The sequence below is a fragment of the Prionailurus bengalensis genome, chromosome B4, assembly GCF_016509475.1.
Source record: "Prionailurus bengalensis isolate Pbe53 chromosome B4, Fcat_Pben_1.1_paternal_pri, whole genome shotgun sequence".
Classification (NCBI taxonomy): Eukaryota; Metazoa; Chordata; class Mammalia; order Carnivora; family Felidae; genus Prionailurus; species Prionailurus bengalensis.
This window is the reverse complement of record NC_057358.1, coordinates 46,075,676-46,097,816: the sequence shown is the minus strand read 5'-3', so window position 1 is coordinate 46,097,816 and position 22,141 is coordinate 46,075,676. Positions and strand designations below refer to the sequence as shown.

The 22,141-nt window shown below is 39.6% G+C and overlaps 1 protein-coding gene across 1 annotated transcript in view; it reads left to right on the top strand.

The window, feature by feature from the left end:
- The first annotated feature begins 502 nt into the window (after positions 1–502).
- LRP6 (LDL receptor related protein 6) overlaps positions 503–22,141 on the top strand; it is a 182,230-nt gene continuing 160,591 nt past the window's right edge. The window contains exon 1 of the mRNA XM_043561954.1: positions 503–816. Within this exon, the coding sequence (XP_043417889.1) occupies positions 762–816 (55 nt within the window). The 5' untranslated portion in view covers positions 503–761. The remainder of the gene's footprint in view (positions 817–22,141) is intronic.

The following is a 22,141-nucleotide window of genomic DNA, read 5'->3' as shown; positions in this document are numbered from 1 at the left end:
GCTCCCCGCGCACGGCCTGAAGCTCCGCAGCCGGCCCGCCGCCTCCCGCGTCCCCAGCCCAGGTGTCAGGCAGCGGGTGCCCGGACCTCCACCTGGCTCGGCCGGCGGCGACCGCACAAAGAGTGGAGCAGGCGGCGGCCCGGCCGAGCCGCAGAAAGTAGTCCCGACCACGCCGGGCCGATGTTGTTCGACGTCGCTTCACGCCCTCCGCGGGGAGGGCCGCAGCGGCCGACCCAGGAAAGAATCCCATAGGAATGCGCCGGCGGGAGGCCTTTTCCCTCCAGCTCGCCACTGCTCGCCTGGCAGATCTCCCGGGGTCTCCAAGCAGAAGCCGTGCGCGCGGCCCCCCACCTTCTTCCGCAGCTGCTCGGGAGGCGGCGCCGAGGGAGGGGCTCGCCCGCGCGCAGGGAGACCTTCGCGGCGACCCGTGGCGGCGGCGGGACCGCGGTATCCCTGCGCCGCTGCGTGAGAGGAAGAGGCTGAATGAGGAACTGCGCGGGGGAAGCGGGGCGCCGGGGGAGGAGGCGGCGGGATGGAAGCAGACGCTGGCGTCGCGCGAGCCCCCGGCAGAGCGGCGCGGTAGAGAGGGCGGCGGCGGCGGCGCGCGCGGAGCCTTGACGTGCCCCTTTCTTTCTTCTCTCTCTGGAAAGCTGGGAAGCATGAGCGTGCAGACCTGCCGCTGCGGCGGCCGCCCCGGCTCCTCGCCTCCCCCTTTTCTGGCCGCCCCTCGCCGGTGAGAGAAGAGAACGCGAGAAGGGAAGATGGGGGCCGTCCTGAGGAGCCTCCTGGCCTGCAGTTTCTGTGCGCTCCTGAGAGGTGGGAAAGGGGGGGGGAGCGGGAAAGTTGGTGGGATTTGGGGGGGAGGTGGCCTTGTTTTGTGTGTGTCTGGGGGGAGGGGGAGGGAGGGAGGAGAAGGGGAAGAGGAGCCAGGAGAGGCCTGGTCGTGGGGAAGGAGAGAGAAAGGGGCCCGGGAGAAGGGGCTGTGCGCTCCGCCTGGCCACAATGCAGACCCCTTCCTGGGGTTCCGGACCTTCCCTGGACACAGAGGAGCTTCATCCGGGCTGCTTGTGTAGGTGAACCCCTGGAGCTCCATTCTATCGCAGTGACTGAGGGTCTGCGTGTCCCTTTCTGCCGGGAGTCATCCGGGAGAAGGGTCTTTGTATGGATTTTGGCTTTTAAAATGTTGGAGCCGAAGATGCTTTAACGTTGGTCTTCTCTCTGGAAGCCCCCACCTTTTCTGTGTCTGTTACGTGAACTTTTAGAGCCTTCTTACTATTTTTCCAGGCCTTGTTACTACTAATAATTGGCTTCCGTTGGGGATCTAATGATCCTGGGTGAGAGCACAGTTGGAAAGTGACTCCGAGGTTATAGGTCGAGCGTTTCAGCACTGGGAATCTTCTGAGCTTCAGCCCATAATAAAATAGAAACGTTGCCCTTGTAACCCCTGGTATTCAGGACTTGCCCCTATTTTCGGAGCCTGCAAGTGTACAGTTGGCACTGAATAGGAAAGTCATCCTTGTGTGAAGAGGAGCCTGTCCTGGGACCTAAGTTATCGTTTGCTGCGCTCCCCTGGGGGACTGCTTGGCACTTTGGTAAAAAACGTGGGCTATTCTAGGTATTTTGCTCCGAGAATCGCATAAATTCGACGGCCCTGTGGTTTTTTGAATTGCCTTGTAAAGCTGTCACATACGCCGTGACTTTTATTTTGTGACAGTTCACTAAGGTTTTTGATTGGCCCGCAAGATTTCAACAGCTCTTCTCAAACTTATCCGTGTGGAAGTGGTGATGAGTCTTGCTATTGAGCATTTACCAGCAGAGGAATTTACGTGTGGATCGATGCAGTGGCTGTGGCTTTGGTTTTGTTAAAATTCTCACGTGTTCATGGCAAATTCTTTTCAGGTATAAGACCTCTTGAGTCCATGGAGATTTTTAGCCTTCATTTAACAAACTAAACATTTGTTAAGCCTCCATAACTTGCTAAAGTTTACAGGGCACGATAGTAACTCATGATCTTGTGCAAATGAACCCAAGATGCCTTCTGTGTGTGTATATTTGTGTTGGATGAATGTGATTGACTTTTTTTTTTTTTTTGAGTAGGAGGAATTTTTTTTTTTTTCTGTAGTTACTCTTGCAGGATTATTACGTTTGCATGTTATATCTACTTATACTTAATAATTATGACTCACTGTCAGCATATTCCAAACTATTTTCGCATGTCACCCCCAGAAAGACAGTGCTCGCTTAATTGTCTTGGCAGAGAATTTAATACAGTGTTGTGTACTTGAAAGGCTTAATAAGTATATGTTTATTTCATCATCGTATATTCTTTGTTGAAAGGGGATCTTGCTCTAGTTGTGAGAAACATATTTGACCTAAGAATATGCATATATTTTAAGACAGAAAGTTAGTAGTTAAATATGAGAGTCAGCTGGTTGGTTAAAGTCCTCGGGAAATCTAAGTCCATAACCTGGGGATGCTTCTGGTTGCCTGGCTGTATTTCTTGGAGAGTAAGGCTGTATTTGTTTAACACCAAGTTTGAGTCTAGAGTTGGGTTTGTTCGTTACTGGACTTCAGAGAAATTGTACTTGAAGTATTAATTTGAAGTACGGTGTTATGTAACAAGACCTAAAAGAGTTAATAGTTTAAACTGCCTCATTTCTACCAGCAAATTTCCAAAAGTGGACCTCTCATTTTCAGTGTAGCATAATGATAGTATAAGGTGGTCTTTGAATTTATCAGTGCTTAACTGTGAGTACATATTATTTGAACTAAAAAATAGTCTTTTGATGTGAAAGATTTTCATTCATAATTTAGGTTTTTTTCATTCCTTGAAAATGTCATCCTGTGTTATAATAGTGGCATTAGTTGACCTTGGACTCTGAGGAGAAAAATGTGATTAACTTGTCGCGTTAAGATAATTTTTTCTGTAGAGGAGTTGTTATGAGGAGTTAATATTGGGATGATGGGTTGATGAGAGAGTTCAGGAGACCTTTTGTCCTGTAGCGCTGTTAAGTCAATAGCTGAAAGCCAGGGAATAATGCGGTCATCTTCTGGGCTGCATCCCTAACCCCTATCATCTGAGGACAAAGTGTAATGGAAAGATTTGGGGATTTCTGCACTAAAATCTTGGGTTCAGAGTCTGTGCTTCTCTGTTTAATAACCTTGTGATTCTGGTCTAGTCAGTCAATTTCTCTGGGTCTCAGTTTCTTTACCTGTAAAATGTAAATAGTAATACTGACCTAATTTGCATGTTTAACAGGCATATTAAGTGAAATGATGAATATCAAGTGATTTGCTAATGTTATTTTTTGTTATAATTTTTTATTGTGGACATATTCTCAAATGCCAGGAATTTGAGACTTAATTTGTGTAAGATTTACAAATTCTTGTGGCCAGAAGAGATTTTGATCATTCTGGTCTAACTGCTTAATTTGCAAGTGAGGATACTCAGAATCAAACAGATTATGATCTGATTAAGCTCCTATAGCTAATTAACAGTGGAAGGATGGTAGGGATTTATTGGTAGGGATTTATTAATAGTAGGGATTTATTGTTCATTCTTTTAGCAAATATGTATGGGAATACCTGCCTACTGTATATCAGACTCTGATGGTATAGTGGTGAGCAAAATAGCCATGTCCCTGTTCTAATGGACCTCACAATCTCGGTTGCCATCCTTACTGTTCTCTTGGTTCCATCCAGGTACTGATTAGAAAAGATTATGTCTCCAATTTTCTAGAGCAAATATATATATATATATATATATATATATATATGTATGTATTTAAATATTTATTTATTTTTGAGACAGAGGGAGAGCGAGAGCATGAGCAGGGGAGGGGCAGAGAGAGAGAGAGACACAGAATCTGAAACAGGCTCCAGGCTCCGAGCTGTCAGCACAGAGCCCAATGTGGGGCTTGAACTCACAAACTGTGAGATCATGACCTGAGCTGAAGTCGGACACTTAACCGACTGAGCCACCCAGGTGCCCTTAGAGCAAATATTTTTATAAGATTTTTATAAATTTTGGAATACTATTGTGTGTATAATCTGTAAATACTATGTCCCAACTTATGTTGAGGAGGCTTTGTTGTTTCATAAAAATTTTTTGCTACTTAGTTTTTTAGAAAATATTATTAGTTTTTGTGGGATGGTGGTAAATACTGTACAAACAAGCCACTAGTGTTTTCTATCTTATATTTTGTAGAAGTGGTCCTTGGAAAAGCATTTGCTTTAATATCAAGTGGAACAAAATCTTGAGGAGGTAGAGTGAATTTTGGAGTGGGAATCAGGAGAATTAAGTTCTCATTCTAAGTTTGCCATTAGCTAGCTGTGTCGTGACCTTGGGTAAGTCACTTAATCTCTGTATACCTTATTTTCATTAGGCATACAGAGATGCGTAATTCATATTAAAATGTTAAGATCTCTGAGAGAACGTGAAGAGACCAATTTTAATTTTGTTTAACTATTTCCCAAACTTGGGAATATTTTTTCCATAAATTTTTTTAACATTCTGGTGAATCTTCGATCTAAGCAACACACCTGGAGAGGGCTGGACTGGATGACCCTTTGAGCATTAGGTTGATTAACATGATTGATACTTTTTAAAAATTTATTTTGAGAGAGAGAGATTGCACGTGCACATGAGCAGGGGAGGGGCAGAGAGAGAGGGAGAGAGAGAATCCCAAGCAGGCTTTGCACTGCCAGTGCAGAGCCCAGTGTGGGGCTTGAACCCACAAACGGTGAGATCATGACCTGAGCTGAAGTCAAGAGCTGATGCTTAACCGACTGAGCCACCCAAGCACCCCCGATGTGATTAATACTTGATGGTAATTTCATATAGTTAAATGTGATACTTTCATTCCTAGTTACTTGGCTTTAGGTTTGCTTATCTGGCTAAGGAATAATTTGATTGGGTACGAGTAAGATTTCAGCTCTTTGTTATTATGAGGCCTAACAGACTTTTCCCATTGGTTTGGTTTTTCAGCGACTTCTTTGTTTTGCCTTTTTTTTTTTTTTTAAAGTTTATTCATTTATTTATTTGGAGAGAGGGAGTGTGCATGCATGAGCAAGGGAGGGGCAGAGAGAGAGACAGAGAGAGAGAGAGAGAGAGAGAGAGAGAGAGAGAGAGAGAGAGAGAGAGAATCCCAAGTAGGCTCTGTGCTCTTAGTGCAGAGCCCACTGTGGGGCTTGAACTCATGATCCATGAGATGATGACCTGAGCCGAAGTCCAGAGTTGGACGCTTAACCAACTGAGCCACCCAGGCGCCTCTGTTTTGCTTTAATTGGAGGTTTTTCCATTTGCTGAACTGAAATATTCTTTCCGTATAGTTATACATGCTTTGGCTATCAGAAAGGACTCTTTTTTGAATATCAAATAAGACTGTGGAGGGTATATAAATGAAAATGTTTTACGTGAGTTTATAATTTGAACATGTTGGAAAAACAAGTAACACAATAACCTGTTTAGGTCATTGTAGATACTCTTGAAATTTTAATTTCATCATGGAAACTTCATTGCAAGTTATATTTAGAGAAGATTATAAAGAGGGGCAGGAAGATATAGGCTTTGTGGATAAATTAAGTTCAGATATTCTACTACTTTATGTAGTCTTGGACAAGTTACTTAGCTTTAGTTTCCTCTCCTGTTAAGTAGAGGTAATATCTTACAAGATTTCTATGAGAACTGATGGGATAATATTTGCAAAGGGAGAGTATGGTGCACAGTCAGTAGTAGTCTTTGAATAAATGGCTACTAATATTAGGATGGCTAAATTAAAAGAAACATTAATGCTCAGGAAAGACTAGTAAAACATTTAAGTGCCAGGCACTGTTTTAGGGAGCCGATAATTTTAGGCCAGTGGTTTTTGAACTTTTTGACTCTTCTACAACTGAAACAAAAACTCCACGAAATACCTTTATTTCCGATATTGTCTTTTTTTTATTAAAAAAAATTTTTTTTTAATGTTTATTCTTGAGACAGAGACAGAGCATGAACAGGGGAGGGGCAGAGAGAGAGGGAGACACAGAATCTGAAACAGGCTCCAGGCTCTGAGCTGTCAGCACAGAGCCTGACGCAGGGCTTGAACCCATAAACTGTGAGATCATGACCTGAGCCGAAGTCGGACGCTTAACCGACTGAGCCACCCAGGTGCCCCTGATATTTTCTTTTTTAAGTTTTTATTTATTTTTTTAAGTATTCTGTACCCCCAATGTGGGACTCAAACTCTTGACCTTGACATCAAGAGTTGCATGCTCCTCTGTCTGAGCCAACCAGTCTCCCCACTTCTGATATGTTATGTTTTATTTTATATAACTAAGATGGTCGCTATTAAGTTTACTTTACCTTCTAAAGGATTGAAGCTTTATTTAACACTATTTTAGGTGAGTATTATAGATAAACCAGAGGATAAATAGTGCAGTTGATTGTGATATTATTTACTTGTTTAAGAGTTTAGTATGGGCAGAATGATTTTATCAAAACATTGTCTAATTGAGAAAAAATTTTAAAAATGTTTATTTCTTTTGAGAGAAAGAGAGGTAGAGCATAGGCAGGGGAGAGGCAGAAGAGAGGGAGAGAGAGAATCCCAAGCAGCCTCCGTGCTGTCAGTGCAGAGCCAGATGTGGGGCTCGAACTCACAAACCATGAGATCATGATCTGAGCTGAAATCAAGAGTTGGCCGCTTAGCTGACTGAGCCACCCAGGTGCCCTGAGAAAATTTTTTTATTCTATTATTTTGTTATAACAGTTAAAATTATTCAATTGATGAACTTCTCCCTGCAGGATGGGTAAATGCTATACCAACTTCCAGCATTGCATGTTTCACTCTTCATATGAAAGTTTTTAATGTGTCTTCTGTAAAATGAGCCTTGCATTGTATGTTTTACTCTTTTTTTAAAAGTAGTATATTTTATTTATTTTTATTATTTATTTTTGAGAGAAAATGTGTGTGCACATGCACGAGGTGGGGAGGGGCAGAGAGAAAGGGGGACAGAGGATCCAAAGTGGACTCTGCACAGATCAGCAGAGAGCCCAACGTAGGGCTCGAACTCATGAACCATGAGATCATGACCTGAGCCCAAGGTAGACGCTTAACTGAGCCACCCAGGTGCCCCCATGTTTTATTTTTCATATGAGAGTGTTTATGTGTTTTCTGTAAAATGAGCCTCACCTTAATGAATAGAACTCTGCTCCATGTGAATAACTTTGAAATTACATAGTCAAATACATAGACTAGGTGACCTAAGAATAGGATATTTGCCCTTGAAATTACTAATTTAAAATTAGAGGAAAACAGTGTTAATTTGATATTATTAGCACACACTTTGTTTCTCAACTGTTTATTTGTGGCAGTTGACTATCTTCACAAAAAGTTCAAGACATTCAGATGTGCCTGGGCTCTGTTTGTTGAAAATTAGTGTGCTTTAATGCTGTGATCCTCTTAGCTATAATGTAACTTGCTAATTTTTGTGTCTGTGATACCTTGCTTGGCAGGGCCAGGAGATTGGGGATACAAAGTGAAATCATATTTTTAGCTGAAAAAATTTATTAGTTAAGTGAATTTTTAAGTTATAAATTGACATTAGGCTTAAAATTATTGATTACATTCTCAGTAAAAATAAAAATGCAGGGCGCCTGGGTGGCTCAGTCAGTTAAGCAGCCGACTTCAGCTCAGGTCATGATCTTATGGTTCATGGGTTCAAGCCCCGCGTTGGCCTCTGGGCTGACAACTCGGAGCCAGGAGCCTGCTTCAGATTCCGTGCCTCCCTCTCTCTCTGCCCCTTTCCCGCTCTTGCTCTGTGTCTCTCTCAAAAATAAATAAACATTAAAAAAAGTTTATAAAAATGCAGAGGTGAATATGATTTGCAGTAGTCATGGTTTTCAAGAAAATAGTCACTCACTTATTGGAAAATGATACCTTTATCAAATTCTATATGTTTGGCCAGGAAGCTATTTTGTCTGATGGCCTTGGTTAGTCACCCTAGACCATTTATCATCCTAGACGTTATCATTCCTAGACCAAAATCACTGGATATAGGGATAGGAGTCTTTCTCATTATTGGCCAGCTTTTATTGAAAGATGGAATTTAAGTGTATCCATATATCCAATTTAAAGATTCTGTATTTTGCAAGTCTGAGAAAGCTAACATCTGAACTTGATTAATGTGAACTCTTAGCTACAATTTATATGGTCTTTATTTGTAGGTTTCTTGATTTATGCCAGTGAAGACAACAGCTCTTTGTTAGATATAAGCTGTTTCAAGAATAGGTATTTTTCCTTCAGTACTACCATGTATCAGAGCTTTGCCTGTATTAGGTATTCTAAATTTTACATTTAAAGCGGTATAAAAAGATGTGAATTTTTATGGCATTTATACAGTTTGTTTTGGGGCTTCATTTTGTGTTTTGTCTCAAGTCATTTATTAGATATGGTATAAATTTGTAGGTACTGTAATTTCTTTTAGCACAGATTAGATAGAGAAAACTGAATCAGAAATAAATCAGCATGTTTCTATGTGAGAAACTAATCAGAAATAAATCAGCATGTTTCTACCTGAGAAACTAATCAGAAATAAATCAGCATGTTTATATATCTGAGACTGAATTTGAAATGTGAATTATGTAATATGTTGTCTGGTTTTAGGATATAACTCTTGCATTGGTAATATAATCAGCAATCTCAAGTACTTTCTTAACCCTGTTTTTTTTTTTGTTGTTGTTAAAGATATACTTCACATACCATAAAGTTCTCCATTTTAAAGTGTCCAGTTCAGTGGTTTCTAGTATATTCACAGGATTGTACAGCCACCACCACTGTCTAATCCTAGAACATTTCATCACCCCCAAAAAGAAACTCCATACTCCTTAGTAGTCACTTTCCATTTCCCCTTTCCCCCAGCCTCTGGTAATGAGTAATTTACTTTTCTGTGTCTACAGATTTGCTTATTCTGAACATTTCATATAAAAGGAATCATATAACATGTAGCCTTTTGTGTCTTGGTTTCACTTAGCATAATGTTTTAAAGGTTCATTCACATTTATAGCATGTATCAGTATTTCCTTTTTATGGTTGAATAATCATTGTATGGATACATGAAGTACTTTTGAATGAGTGTGGTTTTGATCATTGGGATCTTTATTTGGAGAAATTATTTCTGAAATCTCTTTCTGAATTTATAGACATTAAAAAAAGTCCTAAGTTCCTCTTTTTTCTGCTGGAGAAGCACTGAGTAGTTCACCAGCGTCTCGTTTTTGTGTACTAACTTACACAGAGCCCTGTCTCAGTTAACCTTTTTTTGCCAAATTCATATTAGATTAATAGGATAGAAGGGATATTAGAAATTACCTGGCCCAAATTCTTCATTTCATGAAGGAGAAAGGTGAATGACTAACTTAAGTCTAGATTGCTGGTACTCTGGACGGTAATTTCACATGCATTGCTTTCTGTATGTACTTAATTTTACCTGGGCCTTATTACAGTTTTGAAGATGATACCCGTCATTTAAAACATTTTTTTAATGTTTATAACAGAGAGAGAGAGAGAGTGCAAGTGACGGGGTGGAGGAGGGGGAGACAGAATCCGAAGCAGGCCCTAGGCTCCGAGCTGTCAGCACAGAGCCTGACGTGGGGCTCGAACTCATGAGCCGTGAGATCATGACCTGAGATGAAGTCGGGTGCTTAACCACCTGAGACACCTAGGCTCCCCTATACCAGTCATTTTTAATAGAGGAAAATAAATATCAGTGTTATTTTAGACTTTGCAATAGGTGGTTTGTCATAATACTGTTAAATAAAAACTAGTCCGGATTTAGGTAAGGAGAGACTGTTTGAAAAGATTATTATAATAGGGAGAATGCTCTGACTGAAAGATCTGCAAGTGTCTCAAATTAAACACAAAAAACTTTTACAGAGTAGGGTAAGCCGGGCCAGCAGGAGCTTTCAGTGGAGGTGAGTAAAGTGGGTGGGGGTGAGCAGATTGCATGATCAGGATAGTTTAACTGGATTTGTTTACCCCCTATGGTCAGCAGATGCATGGAATGAGCTGTTAAGAGAGGAAGTCCTGGGGCACCTGGGTGGCTCAGTCGGTTGAGCGTCCGACTTCAGCTCAGGTCACTTCAGCTCAGATCTTGTGGTCTGTGAGTTCGAGCCCCGCGTCAGGCTCTGGGCTGATGGCTCAGAGCCTGGAGCCTGCTTCCGATTCTGTGTCTCCCTCTCTCTCTGCCCCTCCCCCGTTCATGCTCTGTCTCTCTCTGTCTCAAAAATAAATAAATGTTAAAAAAAAATTAAAAAAAAAAAAAAGGAAGTCTTGCATCTACTTCCTTAAACTTAGGGCAAGCCAAAGTTTAGGGGCTTGTGGGAAAGGGGAAAAGCCTGACTAAAGTTTGGTCAAGCCAACTCAGTGGATTAAGTAATGAACAGTTGTGAACACTTGGTTAGTCCCCCTGTTCAAAACAGAATTTTTCACTATTAGGGGTATGTTTTAGTCTGCTAAGGCTTACAGGCTTTTTGCTATAACAAAAATAGTGTAGGGGTGCCTGGGTGGCTCAGTTGGTTAAGCGTCCGACTTCAGCTCAGGTCACGATCTCATGGTTCGTGAGTTTGAGCCCCACGTTGGACTCTGTGCTGACAGCTCAGAGCCTGGAGCCTGTTTCAGATTCTGTGTCTCCTTCTCTCTCTCTGACCCTCCCCCAATCATGCTCTGTCTCTCTCTGTCTCAAAAAGTAAATAAACATTAAAAAAAATTTTAATAAAAAAAAACAAAAATAGTGTAGTTTGGGTAGCTTATAAACAACAGAAATTTATTTCTCATGGTTCTGGTGGCTTAAAGTCCAAGATCAAGGTTCCAGCATGATCAGTTTTTGGTTGAGGATCTTCTGTGGATTGCAGACTACTTACCTCGCTATCCTCACATGGTGGATAGTAGAGAGAGGAAACAAGCTCTCGACTCTTGAAAGGGTACTAATCCCATTCATGAGGACTCCATCCTCATGACCTTATGTAATCCTAATTAGTCCCCAAAGACCTCATCTCCTAATACCTTCACATAGTGGGGGTAAGGTTTTAACATAAGAGTTTTAGGGAACACAAACTTTCAGTCCATAACAGGGTAGAGTAAGAGTAATTGTGAAGTTGATATCATTAGATTTGACCTGATTATTTATGTAGGTATAGGCCTTATAAGTTTGCTTTGCTGAACATTTTTATAAGGAATCTTGGATTGGACTTGGAGGAAAAAATTTAGTATTGAAGTATAATTGCCATGCAATGTTATATTAGCTTCATGTATACAGTACAGTGATTTGACAATTGTGTACATTACTCAGTGCTTATCATGATAAGTGTAGTCACCTCTGTCACCATTTAGTGTTACTACAGTATTATTGGCTATATTCCCTATGCTGTACTTGTCATCTCTGTGACTTATTTTAAAAGTAGAAGTTTGTATCTCTTAATCCTCTTCATTTTTTGCCCATTCCGCCACCCATCTTCCCTCTGGTAACCACCAGCTTGTTCTCGGTATGTATGTACGAATTTATTTATAAAATGTATTTATTTAAATTAGGTTCCATGCTCAATGTGGGGCTTGAATTCTTGACCCTGAGATCAAGAATCATACACTCTACTGACTGAACCAGCCAAACGCCCTTGTTTTTTGTATTTAATAGTTTGCTTTGTTTTTTGGATTCCATATATAAATGAAATCATATGCTATTTGTCTTTGTCTGACTTATTTCACTTAGCATAATACCCTCTAGATCCATCTATGTTGTCACAAATAGCAAGATCTCATTCTTTTCTATGGCAGAGTGATAGTCCTGTGTGTGTGTGTGTGTGTGTGTGTGTGTGTACATATACCACATCACCACACTTTCATTCATTCATCTAGTGATGGACACTGGATTGCTTCCATATCTTAGCTATTGTAAATTATTGTAAACATAGGGGTATGTATATCTTTTCAAATTAATGTTTTTCATTTTCTGTGGATTAATAGTCAGTAGTGGAATTACTGGAGTATATGGCATTCTATTTTTAATTTTTTTTTTTTACGTTTATTTATTTTGGAGACAGAGAGAGACAGAGCATGAATGGGGGAGGGTCAGAGAGAGAGGGAGACACAGAATCTGAAACAGGCTCCAGGCTCTGAGCTGTCAGCACAGAGCCCGACGCGGGGCTCAAACTCACGGACTGCGAGATCATGACCTGAGCTGAAGTCAGCCGCTTAACTGACTGAGCCACCCAGGCGCCCCTCTATTTTTAATTTTTGAGGAACCTCCATACTGTTTTCCACAGTGGTTGCACCAGTTTACATTCCCACAAACTGTGCCTGATATTCTCTTTTCTCCACATCCTTGCCAATGCTTGTTGTTTCTTGTGGTTTTGATTTTAGCCATTCTGACAGGTGTGAAGTGATAATTTCATTGTGGTTTTGATTTGCATTTCTCTGATGATTAGTGATGTTGAGCATCATTTCATGTATCTCTTGTAATGTGTATGCCTTTGGGAAAATGTCTCTGCAGGTCCTCCGCTCATCTTTTTTTTTTAAGTTTATTTCTTTACTTTTGAGAGAAAGAGAGCAAGCACGTGGGGGAAGGGGTAGAGAGAGGGAGAGAGAGAGAGAATCCCAAGCAGGCTCTGCATTGCAAGGGTGGAATCTGATGTGGGGCTTGAATTCACGAACGTGAGATCATAACCTGTGCTGAAGTTGGACGCTTAACCAACTGAGCCACACAGGCGCCTTTGCTCATCTTTTAATCAGATTGCTTTTTGTGTGTGTTAAATTGTATAAGTTCATTATGTATTTTAGATATTAATTCCTTACAAGTATCAAATTTGTACAAATTTGCAAGTATCTTCTCCTACTCAGTAGGTGGCCTTTTTTTTTTTGTTAATGGTTACCTTTGCTGTGTAGAACTTTTTATTTTGGATTTCATTTTTAAAAGTTTCTTGAAGCCAGGAAGCCAACTCAAGAATTCACTATCAGGTTTCACTTGTAGTACCTATAGATGCTGGTGAATTCTTGACATTCTCAAATGTGTCCTAGGGTTCTTGGTCCTGACTGGGAGTGATCTTGCTTACTTCTGCAAAGCTTGGAACTCCAAGCCAAGTACCAGTCCTTTTTTCCTAAGAGGACTGTGAGCACTGGCTTCATGAAGTCAGCCACAGCTCCTTAAATCTGTCTAGTCATATTTGATTAAATGAGCACCACTTTCAAAAATGGCATGCCAGTCAAAGCCTTGGTTGCATAACCAATGTTTCCAACTAGTGGGACAGACTCTTACTGAACTTATGCAAATAACTGTATTGCTGGGAAAATAAGAATACACAATGAAAGTTTTTGAATTATGGAGGAGTCAGACGAGGAAAAATGTTTTATTTCTGTTTACAGAAGCATAGTCTGCTTAAATCATTAATGAGTTATAGATAACTTAAAAAAGAAAAGAATTCTTTATATCCAGAAAATGGGACATTAAAGCATCAGCAGTATCTTAAATAAAACTTGTGATCATTCTTCATCAGTTTATTCAGTCCTGTTAATTCTTGTCCTTCTAGATCTTTGGTTAGTAGTCTTATGAACCTATCTGCTTCTCCACTGACTTTTTAGAAATACTGATTTAGTCCACTGGTACAGTCTCAAAGTTATTTAAGTGATCAGAAGCCCAAGAGTACCTGGTATAGTCCTTTTTCAACAGTCCTTTGAAGATGAGCACTCTAGCTAGCTTATACCTGATTTGCAAGCACTTTCAGGAAAGCATCAGAATAAAAAAAAACAAACCTGTAGATGACAAAATACTTAAAATGGTGGTGATTAACTTACTCCTGATTATTTAATTTAATTAACCAATTTATTATTAAGTACTTTCTGTGGTCAATGTGGGGCTTAAACTCATGATCCCAAGATCAAGAGTTGCATTCTCTTCTGACTAAGCCAGCCAGGTGTCCCACTATGGATTATTTTATTTTTAAAGTTTATTTATTTTGAGAGAGAGAGAGTGGGGGAGAGGGAGACAAAAGGGGAGAGGGAGAGGGAGAGGGAGAGAAAGAGAGAATTCTAAGCAGGCTCCACACTGTCGGTGAGGAGCTCGATTTGGGGCTCGAATTCATGAACCATGAGATCATGACCTGAACTGAAGTCTGATGTTTAACTGACTGATCCACCCAGGTGCTGCCACAACCCCCCCCCCCCCCCCCCAGTAATTTTAAAAACGAAAGATCTGATGAGAGTTTGTTATAAAACATAGTGCAATTGATTAGGAAATTTGGTTTTGTGACATGCAAACCAAAGTCAGGTCAATCCAAAAAAGTTTTAGACAAAATATAACCATAATGATTAACCTTATTTTCAAGAAGAGTGGATATTATATCATCTATGTGATGAATATATATGATCTTTGCAGAGAATAAAACTGTAAAATATATCATAATCCTGGGCCACATGTCCCATCAAACATATAGTTAGAGCAAATCAAGAATATATCAAAATTAAGAGGGAATGGGGTGGGAAGGAGGCCAAGAACAACAACAAAGAGAATATATCAAGATTATTAAGTAAAAATTTTAATAAGTCTGGAATAAGTCCTAAACATCTATATAATAAAATTCCTTAAGTAAGTGATGTGAATTCTGACTGAGAAACATGAGCCTATTGTATATGACGAAGTTAACATAAAAATGTGTAACTGAAATGATCACTGATGACACAGTATTGTTGTCTAATATTAGGAAAAGCAGCACCAGGACTCCTGATAAATAGAAACATATCATTAACAGAATATTGATAAATTCCTAGGAACTTCATGTAATTTGTTAAATAATGTTTTACTCATATGATTTAATCTAGGGAATGTAAGCATCACTTCTGATTTGCCATGTAATAACATTTTTTTTTAAAGATTTAATTTTTTTAAGTAATCTCTGTACCCAACGTGGGGCTCAAGCCCATAACCCCAAGATCAAGAGTTGCATGCTGTACCAACTGAGCCAGCAAGGCGCCCCACAAATCATAACATTGATCAAATTAACCTAGTTATTTTTAACACCTCTTTTTAGAAGATGAAAGAAGAAATTCTTTGTGAATTCCCAGGGACCCTTTGGGAAATTTCGAAGATAGTCATAGGGGCAAGATACATCATTTAGGACTTGATTTAGTAAAAGCAGAGTGTCAGAGTTGTAGGAGATTTGGAGATTTGAACGTTTGATTAGATAGGATGATGGGTCACTGAGAAGAACTAGTTGGCTACCCATTTAACCAAAGTGTAAAAAATTTTATTTAAAGTAACCATAGGAAGGAACATGATGAAGCATAGCTCTCTCAAAAGTGAGAAGGATTTTTGTTCTGTTTTGTTTTTGTAAATAATCAAGATATGATAAAGTCAACATCAAGCACAGGAAATTCTAATTTTTTTTTTTTTTTTAACGCTTATTCATTTTTAAGAGACAGAGACAGAGCATGAATGGGGGAGGGCAGAGAGAGGGAGACACAGAATCTGAAGCAGGCTTCAGGCTCTGAGCTGTCAGCACAGAGCCTGATGTGGGGCTCAAACTTATGAACCACGAGATCATGACCTGAGCCAAAGTTGGACCCCCAACCAACTGAGCCACCCAGGCGCCCCTCAAGCACAGGAAATTCTGATAAGATACGGGATTTTCACTGTCTAGGGAGATTATTTAGAAGGCAAAGAAAAACCTTTTATAACCTCTTCGTTAAGAGCAGACCAGTAACCCGAGAAAATTTTGTCATTTTAATAGACTGAATTTTACTTTTGTGCAAGTAACAATATTTGATACTAAAGCACTTTTTGAAAATCTTACAAATAAACCCATCAGATCCTAGCCGGCTTTGACTACAACAAAAAAATTTCTTTTTCATAAACTTTTTGTAACTTTCTGTAACCATTCAGCTTTTGTCTTGCATCTTCTTCTTTCTATTCTGGAATAATTAGTCATTTTACTTTGGGACTATTTTCTTTTTCTTAATAAAAACACATCCTGCACACCTGTATACAAAGTTGTTCTTTTCTGTCACTTTTTCTCCTAGTACAGTTTCATTTATGAAATTATGGGGGCACCTGGGTGACTCAGTTGGTTAAGTGTCTGGCTCTTAATTTTGGCTCATGTCGTGATCTCATGGTTCGTGAGATCAAGCCCTGTGTTGGGCTCTGAGCTGACAGCTTGGGGCCTGCTTGAGATTCTCTCTCTGTCTCTGTCTGTCCCCTGTGCATGCACGCTCACTCTCTCAAAAATAAATAAACGTTAAAATAAATGTAAGATTATGACTTAATAATTGCTTCTATTTTATGGAGTTGGAGACCTGAACTGCCTGTCATGCACCATCATTTTTCAGTAGACTGGCAGAGCTTATGAATATATATATCTTACAACTTTTTATAGCCATACACTTCTCAATGTGGCAAAAATGAATATGCTTATAAGTAAACTCATATATATATATATATATGGCTGCTTGGTAACCCTCAAAGTAAGGGGTCAAAAAAATATATAAACTTGAAATGCTTATGCTGTATTCTATCTTATAGAAATGACCTTGTTATTTAATAAATATTGGTGAATTAGCATAGTTCTTGCAGTTTTTTTAAACATTTTTTTTAATGTTTATTTTTGAGAGAGAGAGAGAGAGAGAGCACGCGGATGAGCAGGGTAGGGACAGAAAGAGAGGAAGACACAGAATCCGAAGCAGGCTCCAGGCTCTGACCTGTCAGCACAGAGCCTGATGCAGGGCTCAAACCCACAAACCGTGAGATCATGACCTGAGCAGAAGTCGGATGCTTAATCCGACTGAGCCATCCAGGTGCCCCAGCATAGTTCTTAATGTGTTAAGAAAATATTTTGGAAACTATCTTCAAGTTGGTTTATTACAAAACATAGTTACTAACTGAAATAATGATTGCCAGAACAACTTGGCTAAATACAAATGTAGATGTAAAGCTAGTTTATTCTGTTAGTAAACCTGTAAAAGTTTAGGAAGAACATATCCAGATAGAATAAAAATGTATGCTTGTCTTAATTTTATGTCGATAACTCAGAAGACGTAGCTATTTTTATTATACCAACAGTATTGAACTAGTCTCATTTTCCAAAGATTTACTTAAATATGTGTTACTTTGGATTCTTAAAATACGTGGGTTAGTTTCTATGAAAAATACTTTTGAAAGTAGAAGAAGTTTAAGTTCCTTGATTTTTGGAAATCTTAGGAATATTCAATTTATATGAACAAGTGTTTACTTTCAAACCAATTAGAATAGAACTCTTTTAAGGGATTTTATAATCTAAAATTATAATTGGTAATACCATCTAGAGATAGGAAAATATTTTATGTATGTATAACACATGTTACATTAAAAAGCATGTATTAAAATACTGTAATAGCATTCTGTAGTGACAGTTGGTAACTACACTTGTGGTGAGCATGGCATAGATTTTTGAAATCATCATGTTGTACACCTGAGAGTAATGTAACATTGTGTATTATCTATACTTAGTTTACTTGCTCTGCATGAATAAAAGTTCTTTTAAAAAAGATTATGAAGGATTCATGGAAACAACTAGTGCCCACTAAACTTATTTCAGGTTTGACACGGTACTGACTACAGGAGAGGGAGGTGAGAGCCTTAGGCACTGAGACACAGGGAAATTTGGGTTGGTGTTTGGAATCCAGCTTTGGAATCAGACCCGGGATTGAATTTGTTCTCCACATCATAAGCTTATTAATTGGATGGTCTTGAGTTAGGTAATTAACATCATTGATTCTTGATTTCTTCATCTGTAAAATTGGCATAATGATACCACCTACTTTACAGTGTTGTAAAAATTAAATGAAACTATATGTAAAGCACTAAGCATGCTGCTAAGTTGTAGCTGATGTCATCCTCGTTATGTGTATAACTGTATTCTGGCATTTTTGGCATTATGATGGAAAAGTAGAATTCTGGTTAATGGGAAAGCACTGTGGGTAGGTGTCAGAATGAGCAGATTTTTGTAAGAGAATATGGAACCTAGAAGAACTCTAGATTCCTTACTGACTGGCTCTGTGACCACGGATAGGTCACTTCTTTGTGTCTTAATTCTCTTAATTACCAGTGAGGTAGGGACACCTGACTCAAAACCCTCACAGGGCGGACATGGAAATCAAGTGGAATCATACGTGTTAAACTGTTCTTTAAAATACAAAATATTGTATGCAAAAGTGATGGGTCTGTTATTTTTGTTATGAAGGTTAAGCATCAGAAGTTTTGCTGTGTCTCCCCAGTGGGGCTCTGTTAACAGGCTACTTTAATGCCACTGCTCACATTTTTATTAATATTGGTTATTAACTTGGCCATATCATTATTAGAACTTTATTTATTTATTTACTTACTTATTTACAAGAGAGGGTGCGAGTGAGTGAGGGGCAGAGAGAGGAGACAGAGAAGTGGGGCTCATCCGAAGTTGGTCTCGAGCTCCCCCAATGTGGGGCTCTAGCTCATGAACCATGAAATCATGACCTGAGCTCAAGTTGGACGTTTAACCAACAGAGCCAGCCAGGCGCCCCAGCAGTGATCTTGTTGAACATCTCCATCAGCACTTTTGAGTGACCAGATGCATTGTCAACGAGCAGTAATATTTTGAAAGTAATCTTTTTTTTTTTCTGAGCAGTGGGTCTCAACAGTGGGCTTAAAAACCAGTAAACCATGTTGTAAACAGATGTGTTGTCATCCAGGCTTTGCTGTTCCATTTATAGAACAGGCAGAGTAGATTTAGCATAATTTTTGAGCACCCTAGGATTTTCAGAATGGTGAATGAGCATTGGTTTCAATTTAAAGCCACCAGCTGCATTATCCCCTAAGGAGAGAGTCAGTTGGTTCTTTGATGATTTGAAGCCAGGCATTGACTTTTCTCTAGCTGTGGAGGTTCTAGATGTTGTGTTTTTCTTTTTTTTTTTTTTTTTTCTTTTTAAAAACTCTTTATTATAGAAAAATTCAAATGAACACAAGAGTAGATAGAATAATATAATGAATCTCCAAATACCTTTCACCTAACTTCAACCATTTTCAATATTTTCCACTTGTTGCTGTGTGTTGCCCTGTTTATTTTTATTTTGGCTCTTTTAAAGAAATTTTCAGACATAATTTCATTTCACTCATAAATACCTTAGTATGCACAATAACTTTTTTTTTTAAATTTTTTTAACGTTTATTTATTTTTGAGACAGAGAGAGACAGAGCATGAACGGGGGAGGGTCAGAGAGAGAGGGAGACACAGAATTGGAAACAGGCTCCAGGCTCTGAGCGGTCAGCACAGAGCCCGACACGGGGCTCGAACTCACGGACTGCGAGATCATGACCTGAGCCGAAGTCGGACGCTCAACCGACTGAGCCACCCAGGCGCCCCATTATGCACAATAACTTTTAAGGAATTTTTTATTGTATCGACCATTCCTGGATTTTGTCTGGTAATTTTTTTTTTTTTTTCTGAAATTTATTGACAAATTGGTTTCCATACAACACCCAGTGCTCATCCCAAAAGGTGCCCTCCTCAATACCCATCACCCACCCTCTCCTCCCTCCCACCCCCCATCAACCCTCAGTTTGTTCTCAGTTTTTAACAGTCTCTTATGCTTTGGCTCTCTCCCATTCTAACCTCTTTTTTTTTTTCCTTCCCCTCCCCCATGGGTTCCTGTGAAGTTTCTCAGGATCCACATAAGAGTGAAACCATATGGTATCTGTCTTTCTCTGTATGGCTTATTTCACTTAGCATCACACTCTCCAGTTCCATCCACGTTGCTACAAAAGGCCATATTTCATTTTTTCTCATTGCCACGTAATATTCCATTGTGTATATAAACCACAATTTCTTTATCCATTCATCAGTTGATGGACATTTAGGCTCTTTCCATAATTTGGCTATTGTTGAGAGTGCTGCTATGAACATTGGGGTACAAGTGGCCCTATGCATCAGTGCTCCTGTATCCCTTGGATAAATTCCTAGCAGTGCTATTGCTGGGTCATAGGGTAGGTCTATTTTTAATTTTCTGAGGAACCTCCACACTGCTTTCCAGAGCGGCTGCACCAATTTGCATTCCCACCAACAGTGCAAGAGGGTTCCCGTTTCTCCACATCCTCTCCAGCATCTATAGTCTCCTGATTTGTTCATTTTGGCCACTCTGACTGGCGTGAGGTGATACCTGAGTGTGGTTTTGATTTGTATTTCCCTGATAAGGAGCGACGCTGAACATCTTTTCATGTGCCTGTTGGCCATCCGAATGTCTTCTTTAGAGAAGTGTCTATTCATGTTTTCTGCCCATTTCTTCACTGGGTTATTTGTTTTTCGGGTGTGGAGTTTGGTGAGCTCTTTATAGATTTTGGATACTAGCCCTTTGTCCGATATGTCATTTGCGAATATCTTTTCCCATTCCGTTGGTTGCCTTTTAGTTTTGTTGGTTGTTTCCTTTGCTGTGCAGAAGCTTTTTATCTTCATAAGGTCCCAGTAATTCACTTTTGCTTTTAATTCCCTTGCCTTTGGGGATGTGTCGAGTAAGAGATTGCTACGGCTGAGGTCAGAGAGGTCTTTTCCTGCTTTCTCCTCTAAGGTTTTGATGGTTTCCTGTCTCACATTCAGGTCCTTTATCCATTTTGAGTTTATTTTTGTGAATGGTGTGAGAAAGTGGTCTAGTTTCAACCTTCTGCATGTTGCTGTCCAGTTCTCCCAGCACCATTTGTTAAAGAGGCTGTCTTTTTTCCATTGGATGTTCTTTCCTGCTTTGTCAAAGATGAGTTGGCCATACGTTTGTGGGTCTAGTTCTGGGGTTTCTATTCTATTCCATTGGTCTATGTGTCTGTTTTGGTGCCAGTACCATGCTGTCTTGATGATGACAGCTTTGTAGTAGAGGCTAAAGTCTGGGATTGTGATGCCTCCTGCTTTGGTCTTCTTCTTCAAAATTCCTTTGGCTATTCGGGGCCTTTTGTGGTTCCATATGAATTTTAGGATTGCTTGTTCTAGTTTCGAGAAGAATGCTGGTGCAATTTTGATTGGGATTGCATTGAATGTGTAGATAGCTTTGGGTAGTATTGACATTTTGACAATATTTATTTTTCCAATCCATGAGCAGGGAATGTCTTTCCATTTCTTTATATCTTCTTCAATTTCCTTCAGAAGCTTTCTATAGTTTTCAGCATACAGATCCTTTACATCTTTGGTTAGATTTATTCCTAGGTATTTCATGCTTCTTGGTGCAATTGTGAATGGGATCAGTTTCTTTATTTGTCTTTCTGTTGCTTCATTGTTAGTGTATAAGAATGCAACTGATTTCTGTACATTGATTTTGTATCCTGCAACTTTGCTGAATTCCTGTATCAGTTCTAGCAGACTTTTGGTGGAGTCTATCGGATTTTCCATGTATAATATCATGTCATCTGCAAAAAGCGAAAGCTTGACTTCATCTTTGCCAATTTTGATGCCTTTGATTTCCTTTTGTTGTCTGATTGCTGATGCTAGAACTTCCAGCACTATGTTAAACAGCAGCGGTGAGAGTGGGCATCCTTGTCGTGTTCCTGATCTCAGGGAAAAAGCTCTCAGTTTTTCCCCGTTGAGGATGATGTTAGCTGTGGGCTTTTCATAAATGGCTTTTATGATCTTTAAGTATGTTCCTTCTATCCCGACTTTCTCAAGGGTTTTTATTAAGAAAGGGTGCTGGATTTTGTCGAAGGCCTTTTCTGCATCGATTGACAGGATCATATGGTTCTTCTCTCTTTTTTTGTTAATGTGATGTATCACGTTGATTGATTTGCGAATGTTGAACCAGCCCTGCATCCCAGGAATGAATCCCACTTGATCATGGTGAATAATTCTTTTTATATGCCATTGAATTCGATTTGCTAGTATCTTATTGAGAATTTTTGATGTTGTGTTTTTCTAATATAAGGTTGTTTTGTCTACATTGAAAATGTGTGATTTAGTGTAGCCACCTTCCTTAATTATCTTATCTAGATTTTCTGAATAACTTGCTTCTGCTTCTATATTGATACTTACTTGGTGCTTTTCCTTGCACTTTTATGTTATGGAGAGGCTTCTTTCTTTAAACCTCAAGAACCATCCTGTGTTAGCTTCAGACTTTTCTGCAGGTTCCTCACCTCTCTCAGCCTT